The following is a 14,830-nucleotide window of genomic DNA, read 5'->3' on the forward strand; positions in this document are numbered from 1 at the left end:
GAAATTTTTTATTATGTGTATATATGCTAATATATCTAAGTTTTATTTCTACAACTTAAGAATATGGCAATTCTCTTTAATTTCTTTGATAATATTAACTTGTGGAATCATTTTCTGAATAATTTTTGGACCAAATTTAATTTTAACCTGAGATAATAAAAGAAAGATCACAGAAGAACCCTCATTTCTTTGACAGCCTGAAGAAACTATTTTCTGATAGGTTTTTGTACTCAAATATCTAATTAGAGCTATTGCCAGATTAAAAAAAAAGTCATTACAAAAATATTCAGCTAATATTATGAGTGAAAACTCTGTACCAACATGATAGAGAGTTCTCACCTAATGTTTGTAATAGGTATCAAGAAGTGAGCATACGTATTTTAACAGAAAATTCTATGGAAAATAGAGCATAAAGTAAAAGAATTACTTATTAAATCTCAAAAAAGAATGCTATCATCTGAAATGATTTATAAATAATATAAGCCTTCAACACAAATGAATAAGCAGTTATTGGTATCTTTAATTGTCACATCTTTAGATAGTTGTTTGAAAACTTGAGAATTATCTTCACATCTTGATTGAGAGGTTGGGCCCAATTGAAACAGCATGTGGTATTGGATAAGGACACAGTGAATAGCCAAGGGGATTTGAAAAAAACTTGCTATTGCAAGTAATTACTGTGAGAAACAGAAATTTTAGGTGATGTTCCCACTTCCTAAATACATGAAGTAGAGAAAGTTTTATCTTCACGCTCATCTCTCCTTGTAGGCTTCCTCTTTTATAGTCATCATTTGTTGACAGATATTTATCTGTCCCCGTCCCCATCCCTCCCATGTGCTGAGTCATGTGATTCAACCATCTTAGTATCTCTAAAATCCATTCTCTACCTCCAGGCCACTTCTACTACATCAGCTTGTTGTACTCTTTTCTTTCTCTAATTTTTGCAGAACCTGTTAAATGATCACCCTGCTTCCAGACTTGTTTTCTCTCCAATCCATTTGCTATACTATTACTAGAAGGATCTGTTTAAAATGTACATCAGAACACACTTTATTTCTACTTAAAATTTATTGGCCAGTTACTATAATAGAATTTTAGGAAGAATGATAAATATCTTACCACAGTATATAAGACTCTTCAAGAGTCATAATATACATCTTCTATTTAGAATAAATTTTAGCTTCAGCTTGTTCAGTCAGCTGTGAACAATTACATAGACAGGATCATTCTTACTGGTAATGTTGCCTATATGGCCATCCTTGAAAATTCTGAAAAAGTGATATCAACCAAGAGCTATTATCCTCTATAGGATGTTCTGAAATGGTAAGGCAAGGGATTGCTAGTTGGCCCCAAATAATAACACAAGTATGGAGTAGTATGGTTCTTTGAACTTCCATAGACCTGAGTGTAAACTTTAGTGTTTTTTTAATTACAAGCTGAATAATTTGAAACTTTATTATTCTTATTTTCAAAATGAGAAACAATGGTATAAGCATAAATTTGAGGAAGACTCCAAAAAAATCATAGGGAATGAGATATCATTTAAAGCAAAGAAAAATTTAATTTCAAAATCTAGGTATTTATTTCAGTTTACAAGGTATAGGACACTGTATTAATTTTAACAATTTTAACCGAGATTGATTACCATTTTATTTCCTTGAAAATTTACTTTATTCTTCTTTCTCTTCCATAAACATTTAGTTTCTCTTGAGATGGTCTTTTTCTTTTTCTTCTTCCTCTCTTACAATGGCTTTCAGAATATAACATAGAAGGGGAACTAAATAGGCTTTTTGCTCTTACAGGCATTATTTTCAGAATCTCTGAAATTTTAAATGATAATTTCTAGCTATTTCAGTTAGAAGGATTAAATTCCAGTGCTTCAGGTGAAAAATTCTTTAACCAGGAGTCAAACTTCTTATGTTTCACAGAGACAAGATTACAACATGATAAATAAGTTTAAAATTTTATATAATAGTGATTTACTCACAGTGATAATTAATGGAAAGTTGTGAGAATAAGTAGGATAAGCATTCAGAGAAAGAAATGATCAATATGGTAAAGTATTTGCAGAAGGTTCTCATGGAGAAATTGGGAACTGAGCTTGGCCTTGAGACTGAGTATGTGGCTGGCAGAGAAAGAGAAGAGAGCTTTCCGAAAGGAAGAGCAGAGTGTATAGTAAGTGTTTAAATTGCACTCTGGAAATGGAAGAAACTCCACTTGAATCTTTTTTGGAAGTCAACTAGTAAATAAAAATAACTGTAAAGAGCACTTTATCTAGTAATTCCCTTATTATCAAAATAAAGAGGTCTGATTCATTTTTTGTGATCATAAAATAATGACTTAATGAGAGGTGCTTCATGGTGCTTATCTTTCCATCATTAAAAGTTATCAAGTTACTAACCTATATTTGAATCTTGGTTCTTATTAATAATAATAGTAACTAAAAATGTCAGTTATATAGATATAACTATTATATAGTTCAGTTCCTTAAAGAATTTAAAGATTATTAAGATAGACTTTCGGTGATAAAAATTGTTTCTAGTTTGTAATTTCACTAATAGTTTTGTTGTTTTTAAGAAAAAAAATCAAAACTATGTATTTTCTTAATTTTTTTAAGGCAATATATATTTTATGTATATTAAAATCTTAATGAAGCCCTGGCCGGTTGGCTCAGCGGTAGAGCATCGGCCTAGCGTGCGGAGGACCCGGGTTCGATTCCGGCCAGGGCACACAGGAGAAGCGCCCATTTGCTTCTCCACCCCTCCGCCGCGCTTTCCTCTCTGTCTCTCTCTTCCCCTCCCGCAGCCAAGGCTCCATTGGAGCAAAGATGGCCCGGGCGCTGGGGATGGCTCTGTGGCCTCTGCCCCAGGCGCTAGAGTGGCTCTGGTCGCAGCGTGGCGACGCCCAGGATGGGCAGAGCATCGCCCCCTGGTGGGCAGAGCGTCGCCCCTGGTGGGCGTGCGGGGTGGATCCCGGTCGGGCGCATGCGGGAGTCTGTCTGACTGTCTCTCCCTGTTTCCAGCTTCAGAAAAAATGAAAAAAAAAAAAAAAAAAAACTTAATGAGATAATTTATGTAAAATTCCAATCATAGTTCCTGGCACTTGGGGTTTGCTAAAGGTTAATTTGAAACAAATAATCAACACATGTTTGTTAAATTGTGTTATTTAAATTTTCTACCATATAATTAGTTCCTAATTTTTAATAATTAATTCTCTTATAGCTAATGCTAGATATATATTCCAGTATTTTTTTTACTAGAAATACAGTTTATTTTAATAATTATTTAGGTGTCTACCATGCACTTGGCATAATGGTGAATAAATAGATTCAGTTGGTGACTTCAAGGGGCTTCTTTCATAAAGCAGAAAGACTGTAAAGTTGATTTAACAACTCTTTTAGGTTCTGGAGTAGGGGAAGCATGAATAAAATAATTTGATATATATTTTCTCCAACCTAAGTGTTAATATGAGAACATTTGTCTTAGCTCCATGACAGCCATATTTGACCATCACAATATATTATATTCCTATAAGGTTAATGGGAGATGCTCTCCCTACTATGACTCTAAAAATCACAGGTATGTGAAATTATTCAGATAATTCCAATGTGCCTGGCTCTCAATTGTTAAATATTTCCTTTAATTTTAAAACAAACTAAATAAAGCCTATAATCCAATAACGACCGTATAGTTTCATTAAAACTTACATTTTGACAGTTTCTCAGAACACCAACACTTCATAATTAATGAATGTTTAGCCAAAGATTGACCTTCTGAATAACTAGATAAGTGCAAACTTAGGAGAGAAAAAAATTGCTTCAGAATATTTATTGAAGCCTAAGAGCTGTTATCTTTTAGAATGAAAGTAAGTTCTGGAACCATGCCTAAAAAATTGGCTCTATATGTTAACATTTAAAAGTCCTTTTTACAATAAAAATTCACGCTGTCTATTTTATGCTATATTTAAAATAAGAGAAATTGTAAAAAGCTTCATTTACCTTGATCCTTAGTGACCTCCTTTAAAGGTTCCTAAGACTGAACTCCCAAGCATGTGAAGTCTAAGATACAAGCGCTTGATATAAATGGCTCTGACATTCATTTTCAAGCTGAGTCTATAGCACTTCTAACCAATAGAAAGTTTCCTCTTATCTGAAATGAACTCAGTTGGTTCATCTACTTAAAGGTTAGTGTTAATGAGATCAAGGTCACAGGAGGGGCTTGATAAAAAGAAATTTTGAAATCAAACTGGCCTATATTTGAATTCCAGTTCTGGCCCTTACTGGCTACATGACCTCATAAGTTACTTAACCCTCATGAGGCTCAGATTCTTCACCTTTAATGTGAGACAGCAGCACTTGTCTTTCTGAGTTTTGGGATAGAACTGTTAGAGGACACTCCAGTTACTATTTATGCACTTAGTTCAGGGCCTGACACAAAGTATGCCCTCAATAAATGTTAAACATGGTCATAATGTTTTATTAGAAAATCAACTCACTGTACACATTGTGTATTCTATTAATCATTAGTCAGCAATATCCAAATATCAGCAAAATCATGGTCCTTAAAATGTGTAGAAGTGTATACACCTGTTTATATTTTGGGACCCACCAGAAATTTTAGATGTTCCAACAAGCAATCCTTATGCTTTTTTTGACAATTATAATCAGTTTCTTACTATCCTGAGAATTAAATGATCTATGAGAATAATCATATAAAAATACAATCTTACCTCATACATACTCAATAACTTGTTTTTGACACAAGAATAAATGGATGATTGATTAATGAACTATTTAACACTATGGAACACTCAGTAACAAAGCTTGAGGCCAGAGACTTAAGAGTCACTTCCTTGCTGACAGTGACTTGCTTCATGACTTTGAGAAATTTCTTAATTCTTCTGATTCTGTTTCTTCCTCTTTAAAACATAGGGGTATAATATATAATGTCCATAGTTCCTCTCCAGTTCTGAAGGTCTATGATTCCAACAGGCAAGGAAATGACTTAGGAGGCAATTTGTCTATAGGAAAAAAGAGGTTAAAGAATAAGTAGTGTCTTGAGCTCTTAGACCCCATCTTCCTGGTTTATGTTCTCAGTCTCACAGACTTTTGAATATTTATCTATTTTTTAAAGATTTTATTTATTCGGCCCTGGCTGGTTGGCTCGGTGGTAGAGCATCGGCCTGGCGTGCAGAAGTCCCGGATTCGATTCCTGGCCAGGGCACACAGGAGAAGCGTCCATCTGCTTCTCCACCCCTCCCCCTCTCCTTCCTCTCTGTCTCTCTCTTCCCCTCCCGCAGCCAAGGCTCCATTGGAGCAAAGATGGCCCGGGCACTGGGGATGGCTCCTTGGCCTCTGCCCCAGGCGCTAGAGTGGCTCTGGTCATGACAGAGCGACGCCCCGGAGGGGCAGAGCATCGCCCCCTGGTGGGCAGAGCGTCGCCCCCTGGTGGGCGTGCCGGGTGGATCCCAGTTGGGCGCATGCGGGAGTCTGTCTGACTGTCTATCCCTGTTTCCAGCTTCAGAAAAAAAAAAAAAAAGATTTTATTTATTCAATTTAGAGAGAGGAGACAGAGAGAGAGAGAGATAAGAGGGGGGGAGGAGCAGAAAGCCTCAACTCCCATATGTGCCTTGACCAGGGAAGCCTGGGGTTTTGAACCAGTGACCTCAGCATTTCCAGGTCTACGCTTTATCCACTGAGCCACCACAGGTCAGGCAGTCCCACAGACTTTTGAAGATTTCCCAATTCTATATTATTTGACCAGCTGAAGAATAAACAGTGCATTAATAAAATCCACAATGAAAGTGAATATATCTTAAGGAAATTATTCCAATCATTTTTCCAGAGAAGAGAGATTTAGTGATGGGTCCTATGGGAACAGAAGAAACCTACAGTGTCAGCAGGTTTATTGGTAATCCATGGCATTCTATGAAGACAGCTGGCCAACAGCTCCTGGTAGTGTTTTTCACTTGCTCATTCATTCAGTTATTCAACAAATGTTTATTGAATGATTAATATTTACATGACCACATGCTGGGGTAGGATTATAAAGATGAATCTGATACACACTTTATCCTTACAGCACTTTCTCTTCACTAGGAGTGATAAGGCATGTATACAAATTATTTAAATTTTCTAAATGACATGAAAGATAGTTATATGAGATTGGAGAGGAAGGAAGACAAGTCAGTTGGCAATGAAAGCAGGAAAATCAAAGAAATTTTAGAGGACATGGCATTTAGCTTGAGTTTAAACATCTGTAGATTGGACAGAATTCCTGGCTGAGGAAATAATCTGAACAAAGACTCAAAGGAGCAGGAAACAAAATGCAGTTTGACTATACAGTTGCTTTTATGAAAGCGGGTAGTGGAAAGTAACATTAAAAAGGATACCATCAGATTGAGAGGAACTTAAATGACCTAGTAAGGGGTTTGGCCTTTATTTTCTAGGCAAAAAAAAAAAAGCCATTGGAGGTCTTGGAGAAGGTAGATAGGGGAAAAAAACGTGTTTCAAAATGGTGATTCCTGAACTACATATGGTTGTTGTAAAAATAATTTTCATGGGCAGATTCCCCAAATAAATTTCCTGAGTTCTCTTTCTTTTATAGGCTGCTGATGTGCTGCTGCAGCATGGAGCTAATGTCAATGTTCAAGATGCAGTTTTTTTCACCCCCTTGCACATTGCAGCATACTATGGACATGAAGAGGTAAGCCTGACAGTGGTATTTCCAAAGGCAAGGTACCACCTAAGTGCTCCAGGCTTTTGTTGAACTGCCCTAGCTTCAAAGAAAATATATTTAAGATATTCTTTAAGTTATCTTTTTTCCATATTCTTATCAGCCCCACTCTTGAGGACTTTGAGATCCACAGAAACATTGCAATCTCTGTAGAGCCAGAAACACTGCAATTGCAGGTTATTCATTTTTGCAGATTATTTTAATAAACAAGAGAGGCAGTGGAGCACATTGGTAGGTGTGTGGCCACAGGAATCAGTCAGCCTGAGTTAGAAAGATTCCTAAATTTATGACCACGTGATATTCAGTTTCTTCATCTATAGAATGAGAATAATATTAGCAGAACCTACCTCATAGAGTTGCTATTATGAGGAGCTGTTAAAGTGTTTGGCAGATGTTTGGCTTAACAAATGTCATTGTGTTGATACAAATGATAATACCAATAGAACAAATCACGAAGTCCTTTCACATAGTTCTTTGAAAAAAAATATTATTGAGAAACTGAGGGGTTTTTTTCTATTGTCATGGGATGTGGTAAACTAAAAAAGGTTTCCCAAAGTATGTTTTAATTTCCAGAACCTGTGAAGGTAACCTCAAAAGAGACTTTGCAGATATGATCAAGATAAGGACCCTGAGATGGGGAGATTCTTCTGGATTATCTGGATGGTCCTGGTGTAATCACGAGGGTATTTATAATAGGAAGCAGGAAATCAGAGCTACTAATAGGAGATGTGACAATGGAAGGACAAGGTTAAAGTGATGCCTGAAGAGCCCACAAGCTGAGGAAGCCAGGCAGCCCGTAGAAGCTGAAAATGCAAGGAAATGAAAAGCCTCCAGGGAGAACGCAACCTGCTGACACCTCGATTTTAGACATCTGACCTCTAGAGCTATAAGAGAGCAAATCTGTGTTGTTTTAATCCCATAAGTGTGGGGTAATTTGCTACAGTGACAATGGGAAACTAATACATGGAATAACCTAGATAAACTGAAAAAATACCAGTAAATGTGCATTAAATATATAATTTTCTTTAAACATATAATTATATAACAGGTACATATTTATAAAATTTGACATTCTGTAATAATGTCCTAACATGTATAGAATCCTTTAAAGTTTCAATGTACCTTCATTTAATAAATAATTTCATTTTACCTTCACAACACCCTTATGAATTAAAAATGTGAGTGAGGTCATACTGTAGAACAGGCACTGTGTTAAGACCTTATGTGGATTTTTAAAAAATTTTGCCACAGCCATAAAACTAGCTGTCATTTGCCCCTCCTTATGAATGCTACACATGGAGCCCACTCAGGTCTGGTAGCATGCCAGAGTCATGCAGCTAACAATAGAAAACCTGAAAAATTTATGCAGGTCTGTCTGATCCCAAAGCCCATATACATTCTGCTGTACCAAAGAGCTTCTTGTCCCTCTTATGTCAGTGAACCAAATCATGAAGTCCAAGCAGTATGCTTCTGTGGAAGAGTTAGAATTCAAGGACAAGTGCTCCAACATCAAAGTCCATTGATCTTCAACCTTAACATTTTTTAAAACAAAAATTTTAGGCACTTCTTTTAAACACTGCCCTTTAGCTACACTCAAGGAACTAAATAGAATCAAATAAGATAGAAACACAAAGATATTTGGAAAATCAAAACTTAAGCATTTTTTTGACATCTCTTTTTCACTCTGCCTCATTTTATATCTCTAGATCACTAGTCTTACTCCATTATGAAGTTGGGTGATACTTTTTTACCTTTGTAGAGGCCATGCCATTTTACTGCCTAAGGATCCGAACTTGAAAAAGAAACTCACTTACATCCCGGTGCTGGTCTAGTCATTCTACCTTTATTGCTTTTCTAGCTGGCATATGCTTGGAAACTCAGACCTGTGAAGTGTGACCTCTAGCTAGGGAAGATTGCTCGTTTCACTGATGTGCTGCCCAGAGTGCACTGCAGTGCACTGGAGAGCTGGGCATGAAAATGCTTTTGAAAGTACAGGGTCCAAAAGCCAGGTGATGAAAAAATTTCATACTTTTCTGACTTCAGGCACCGACAGGATGTACACAATGTGTGTGATCTGTAGAGTCATTCTCTTTGGATATTAACCTCATCACTCAGCAGAAATATAAAAAAATTCTAAATTTGTTTACTTCCCCTGAATATATAGTCACAGTCCTATAAAATTATGCTAAAACGTGGATGGCCCTTTTACGATAAGGGATTTGCTTTCTGTATGTGAAGACAGCACATAAGTAATTTATGGATGCTATTGTCATTTGCTAAAATATGCTGACGGGAGAATGGTGCATTCAATATATAAATGTGCCTGATGTGCCATGTTCCTTGCAATTTGTTTATTTACTTATTTTTAAGTAGAAGAGTAGATGTTTTGTACTATGAGCAATATTTCTTAGGTATATAATAATACTGCTTAATAGATAATCGATTTTGAACATAGCTTAAATCTGTCCATTACAAAGTCACATAATCAGAATTTATGATGTAAGTGGAAATATCTGCTTAGGCATGCAAGGTTCTTGAGACCAAACTTCTGTTCTTATTTCTCCTGCATTAAATATTGGCCTATCCATAAGTCAACAAAGGAATAAAATACACATCTTTCACACTGATGCTATCCTTCTGCCGATATTTATTAATAGGCACTTTTCTAAGGGCTTTATATGTAATAACTCATTTAAACCTCATAACAACTCTGTGAGGTAGAAATATTATAATTCCACCCTTACCAATGAAGAAACTGAACTTACAAAAGATCAAATAATTTATATAGCATGACATAGCTAATAAATAGAAGTCTGACTTCAGAACTTCGTTGCTTACCCACTACACTCACTAGGAAGTTTCCTCACATCCCACCCATCTAAACTCTTGCCTAAGATTTCTATCAAATAATATACCATGTTCCTGAGAGGTTTCTATTCAAGACAGTTTATTTGATGCCACAGAGAAGGTCAAAATAGTTTCAGAGCTTAAATTCACTTCTATGTTTACATCTCAGTAGTAAGGTGTAAGCTGTATTTTAGTGCCACAGATGCATCCTAATTTACCTCATGGGATTACTGTGATAACTTCTGAAATTCTCAGGCCAAATATAGAAATTATTTGGAAGGTTTTTAAGTGGATGTGTAAATAATTTGAAAGAATCCCAATTATCTGAAACGACCCTTGGCAGACTACTAAAATGTTAATACTTTTAATACTTCACTTCTCTCTGTCCCTTTGAATGTGATCTCAGCTAACTGGGGAAGATGCCAAGGGCTAGTGCAGCTATCTCCCATCTTCAAAAAAATCTAGAAAAAGACCCAGAAGTCCATTAGCAAGATGACCATGAGTGACCTGCAAATGGAGGTGTTGTGAAAATTAAGAATTAAGTAATCACTGCTGGCTCTAGTCAGAAGGAGTTTTTGCCAAAGATTTTCTAGTAAATTATGAGTGACTTTATGCACGATTATTAATAAACAGTGAAGAGCAAACCCTGAAATGGCTGTAGTTTAAAATTTCTTGTTAGGTTTTATAGTAATAAGTTCATTATTTTTAGACCATTTGAGTTCGGATTTTCTGTTATTTTCATGTAAAAATGACTTAAGAGAAGGCCTTAAGAATATGTCTTCTTCCACATTGCTGACAGCTTTGCATTACTTTTTAACTTTTGATACTGATTTGAAATGAATGGGTCCTTCAGGTAACCCGCCTCCTTTTGAAATTTGGTGCTGATGTGAATGTAAGTGGTGAAGTTGGAGATAGACCCCTGCACCTAGCAGCTGCAAAAGGATTCTTCAATATTGCAAAACTCTTGATGGAGGAAGGCAGTAAAGCAGATGGTAAGATGATATATTTACAAGATTTTTACTATCTTTTCTTATTTACTCAAAGATAATCTTGAAGATGATTAGTTCTGTACTTATGTAGTAATTCTACAAGCCATAATTTATTATTATTAACATTAATTTTTCTTTACACATTTTAGCTTAATTCCTAATATACAAACTGCTGCAGTAAAAAGCAAGGGGTTATTCTAGATAAATTATTCTTACTTGTTGTTATTTACTAGTCTTTCTTTTAAATTGAAACAAAATTTATACACAGCAAAATTCTCAAATCTTCAGTGAGTATTGACTTAAGTGAATATTTACCAATGTAGATGTAAAAACCACCCAAGTCAAGTTATAGAATGTTTTTATCTAGAAGGTTGAAATATTTCAACTGAAAAGTTGATTCTGGAAATTTCCTTTGTGCCTCCTCCTTAGTAAATAACTTTTACCATCAAAACTGATCAATATTCTGGCTTCTGTTGCCATAGCTTAGTAAATTTTCTGTTCTGGCAGTTAATATAATTTTGTGACTGCCTTCTTTTGATGAATACAATGATTTTTACTTTTATCCATATTGTTGCATGAATTGTAGTTTGCAATTTTTATTTTTTTTTAGTTTTTAATTACAGTTGATATACAATATTATATTAGTTTCAAGTGTGCAACACAGTGATTAGGCATTTATATAAGCAGTTTACTATTTTTTATTGTTGAAGATTATATGAATATTTCACAATTTGTTATTGATTCTTCTCCTAATGAACAATTGAATGTTTCCAGTGTTTGGCTTTTATGAATACAGCAGCCAGAAATACTTTTCAATTCTTTTGCGGACATATGTACTCATCTCTCTTGCATATATATGTGTGCGTGTGCATGTGTGTGTGTGTGTATAAAGAGAATTGATGAAGCAGAGGGTATTCACGTGTTCACCATTTGAGGAAGTTTTAGATAGTTTTCCCAAGTGTCAGTACCTTTTTTCACTCCCACATCAACATATGAGAGATTCTCATTGCCTCTCAATATTTGACATAACTCTTATTTTTAATAATGGAAATAGACATAGAGTCTGATAAGATTAGGGAAAAAAAGATTTAGAACACACCTAAAGATTTTAGATGCAGTTAATAAAATAGACTGTCCTGCAACTTTGTATTTTTTTAATTATAAAATAAATTTTGGAAAATTGATTAAAAGTAGAGTATTGAAAAAAAGTTCTTTTCTCTTTATTTTTCTCTTCTCACAAAATTTAGTTTGACTGGAATTCACTCAGAGTTACAATTTGTCATAAATTCTCTCTGGCTTATCCAACATTGTTTCACTGACTCCCAAGAGACCCGGTTAAAAGCCTAGCAGTAAGGTCTCCTGGCCTTTGCAGCAGAAATGATGCATGTAAAGGATAAGGTTATCAGGTCTGTAGAACTTCCAGTTCCCTGGTCCCAAATTGAGACTACTATTCAGTTAATAAAGCCAATCAATGTTTTCATTTACTTATAAAGAAAACAAACACAAAGCCTCCCAGAGACAACAAGGAGGAGAGGCTAAGGCATTTTACCGTTTCCATGTTAAAAACAAATACATATATACGTTTTATTTTTTAAACTTTGAGAAACATTGTGTCATTTTCTATGAGCCAGTGTGCAATAACTTGGGCATCTTTACAGCATTTTTGCAAACAACCTGTGTTGTTAGGATGCAAGGAACACTGTTCCTTGGACCTTGCTTAAGTAGTCTCTTTGATTCTGTTGCTTTAGAATAGGCAGAGGTACATCTCCAGGAACCACTGAACACATAATTGTGTTTTTGAAACCACCTCACTCTTCCAAGGGATCAAGAACTGTTCATTTTTTTCCTTTTATTATCAATGCCAACCTCAGCTTTTTATTCATCTCCACATAACTCAAACTTCAGTGGTGTCAAATGAGTGTCATTTATGATCAGCATGTCTCCAGGATCAAAGGATTCTTCTACAAAAGGCGTTGAAATGTGTAACTGCACCTATACTTCCCCTACATACCAGCATCATATGATTTAATTATAAACATTTTCTTTCTGACTGACACAAGCTCTACAAGCCTCCTTCCTACTCAATCATTTAAAAAAAAATCCAGGGACAACATGACTCAGATTTTTAAGCATTTTTTTAATTTTCTTTTTAATACACACTTGATATTTAAGTGCCTTTTGCATGTCAACCAGTTGCAAAGAATAAATCAGAAGATCTGTTTTGCTGATGAGCACTACAAAGGATTTATTATTAGCTAAATCATTTATTCCAAAATGTAGGTAAGCCTCCTGATGATATGCTTGTGGTAAATAGAGATAGGAAGAAGAATAAATGAATGACCCCAAAAGGAAAACAATTAGAAATCTGGTATTTACCATATGTTTCCATGGTACAAAATGTCACCAATAAAAATAAATTGGGGTTACAAAATTAGCAGAATATAATTATGAAAGCGGCCTCTTCAGTTCAACATGTTTGAGAGTTCAACACGAATTGCCATGTATGTTTTAAGTCTTCAGTTTTCTTTCTTAAACTTCTTAGGGAAATGAAAAAAAAGAAATGCAATGCTTATTGAGTGAGATTGAAAAATTTAAAATATTGGATTTCATGAGAATAAAATGGTGATACAGTTCTCAAGATGTTTAAGATTCAGAATTTTTAACTTTGCAGTTATCTGAATGTTAAGTTCTATAGTTTTCTGTAACATGAAACTGAATATTATATAAAGTCACAAAAATGTCTAGGGCATGGTCAATAACAGGAAATATTTGACTTAAAAAATATACCTAGGGAGATCCAAGATGGCAGCGGAATAGGTGGATTAACACTCACCTCCCAGGACCAAACTGGAATTATAACTAAAATTAAGCACAATCATCTAGAAAAACCATTTTCAGACTAAATGAAGAGGAGTCTTATAAGCAAGGATTCACAACAGAAACTACAATGAGATGATAGTAGGGCAGAGATGCAAAAAAAGGCTGGTCCTGCTCCCAAGCTGAGAGGGGTATCTCAGCTACAGGGGTGTTAACCCTGAGGAGTGTGGGGTTTAAACCCCAAGTTGGGCTCTCCGCTTGGAACACCAGAGCCAAAAAGAGGCACCTTCATAGCATTCAGCTATAAAAAGTAGTAAGGTTTCTGTCTGCCAGACAGAGTCAGGAGTTTGCAGAGATTCCAGCACCCTCTTAAAGGGCCAGTGCACAAAATCTCATTCACAGCCATTTACCCATTACTCTGGGATCTGTCAGAAGGAGGGCTGAGTGAACTAGAAATGTATGAGGGGAGTGTGAGGTTGATAGCTCTGGAGGAAAACGTGGTAGACCCTTGTGCAGAGTCATTCTTCAATATCACAGATTCCACCTTTCTTGTGCAGAACAGTCTCCTCTGTGTGGCATCAGCATGGGGAAAGCAACTGACCCATCCTCAGGAATCTCTCTTGTCACCTCCTGTGGAGAATATAAAGAATAGGCCCTGCTGAGGAGTCAGTGGTCTTGACCAGGGAGTAAGCTTCTGGACAGACTCAGGGGGTGATGGTTACTCGGTTGTCTGACTCTAAAACAGGAGCTATTCTCCCAATTTTCCCAAGAATGTGACTGTTGCTTACCCCTCATGGGAGATTCAGTAGAACTATTGTCCTAGCTGTTGTCAGTCCAAATCTCTAGGCTCCAGAAACCCCACTCATCTGACTTCTAGTGGCTCTGCCCTGATGAGATTGAAGGAAAAAAGCATAACAGTCCGAGACCTGTGACTTTGGGATGATGGTCACACCCAGTAAATTTCCTGAAAACTAATGGGCACCTCTCCCTCAAGGAAGATCTACTATCCCCACCCTCCCAACTCCACTGGAGGCTTTTAAAGTGACAGAGCCTAACAAGCAGCCAGCAGACAGAGGCAGATGCAGCAGATCTCAGGATGTCTTAGGTCTGTTGCTGACCTGCCCTCAGACCCTGTGCTGGTAAAAGCCAGCTTTAGTGTACAGTAGCTTGGTCCTTCCACACACACCTAACCCAGCAGAAGCAGTGACAAACTGTGGATTACTTCTAGTTTCAAACAGATTACCAAGGGCAAGTCACAAGCAGGATCTTACACTGACCTGCACTAGGTTTTCTCCTAAGAGGCCCAGCATCAACCCACCCAGTGACCAGTTTCAGAGAACATCAGAGCAGGATCCAGTTAACTTTATAAGCAGCATATCCAAAGAGAGAGCTCATCGGGCACCAAACACAACTGAGGTGAATTCTGCTTCTTGTGGTCAGCAC

At 36.3% G+C, this 14,830-nt stretch overlaps 1 protein-coding gene across 2 annotated transcripts in view; it reads left to right on the forward strand.

The window, feature by feature from the left end:
* Window positions 1-14,830, forward strand: part of TNNI3K (TNNI3 interacting kinase) — a 286,731-nt gene that overhangs the window by 61,409 nt on the left and 210,492 nt on the right. For both annotated transcript variants that reach the window (XM_066376575.1, XM_066376576.1), the window contains exons 6-7: window positions 6,606-6,704; window positions 10,435-10,573. In XM_066376575.1, coding sequence (XP_066232672.1) covers window positions 6,606-6,704; window positions 10,435-10,573 — 238 coding nt within the window. The remainder of the gene's footprint in view (window positions 1-6,605; window positions 6,705-10,434; window positions 10,574-14,830) is intronic.

Source organism: Saccopteryx leptura, chromosome 3 (assembly GCF_036850995.1).
Source record: "Saccopteryx leptura isolate mSacLep1 chromosome 3, mSacLep1_pri_phased_curated, whole genome shotgun sequence".
Lineage (NCBI taxonomy): Eukaryota > Metazoa > Chordata > Mammalia > Chiroptera > Emballonuridae > Saccopteryx > Saccopteryx leptura.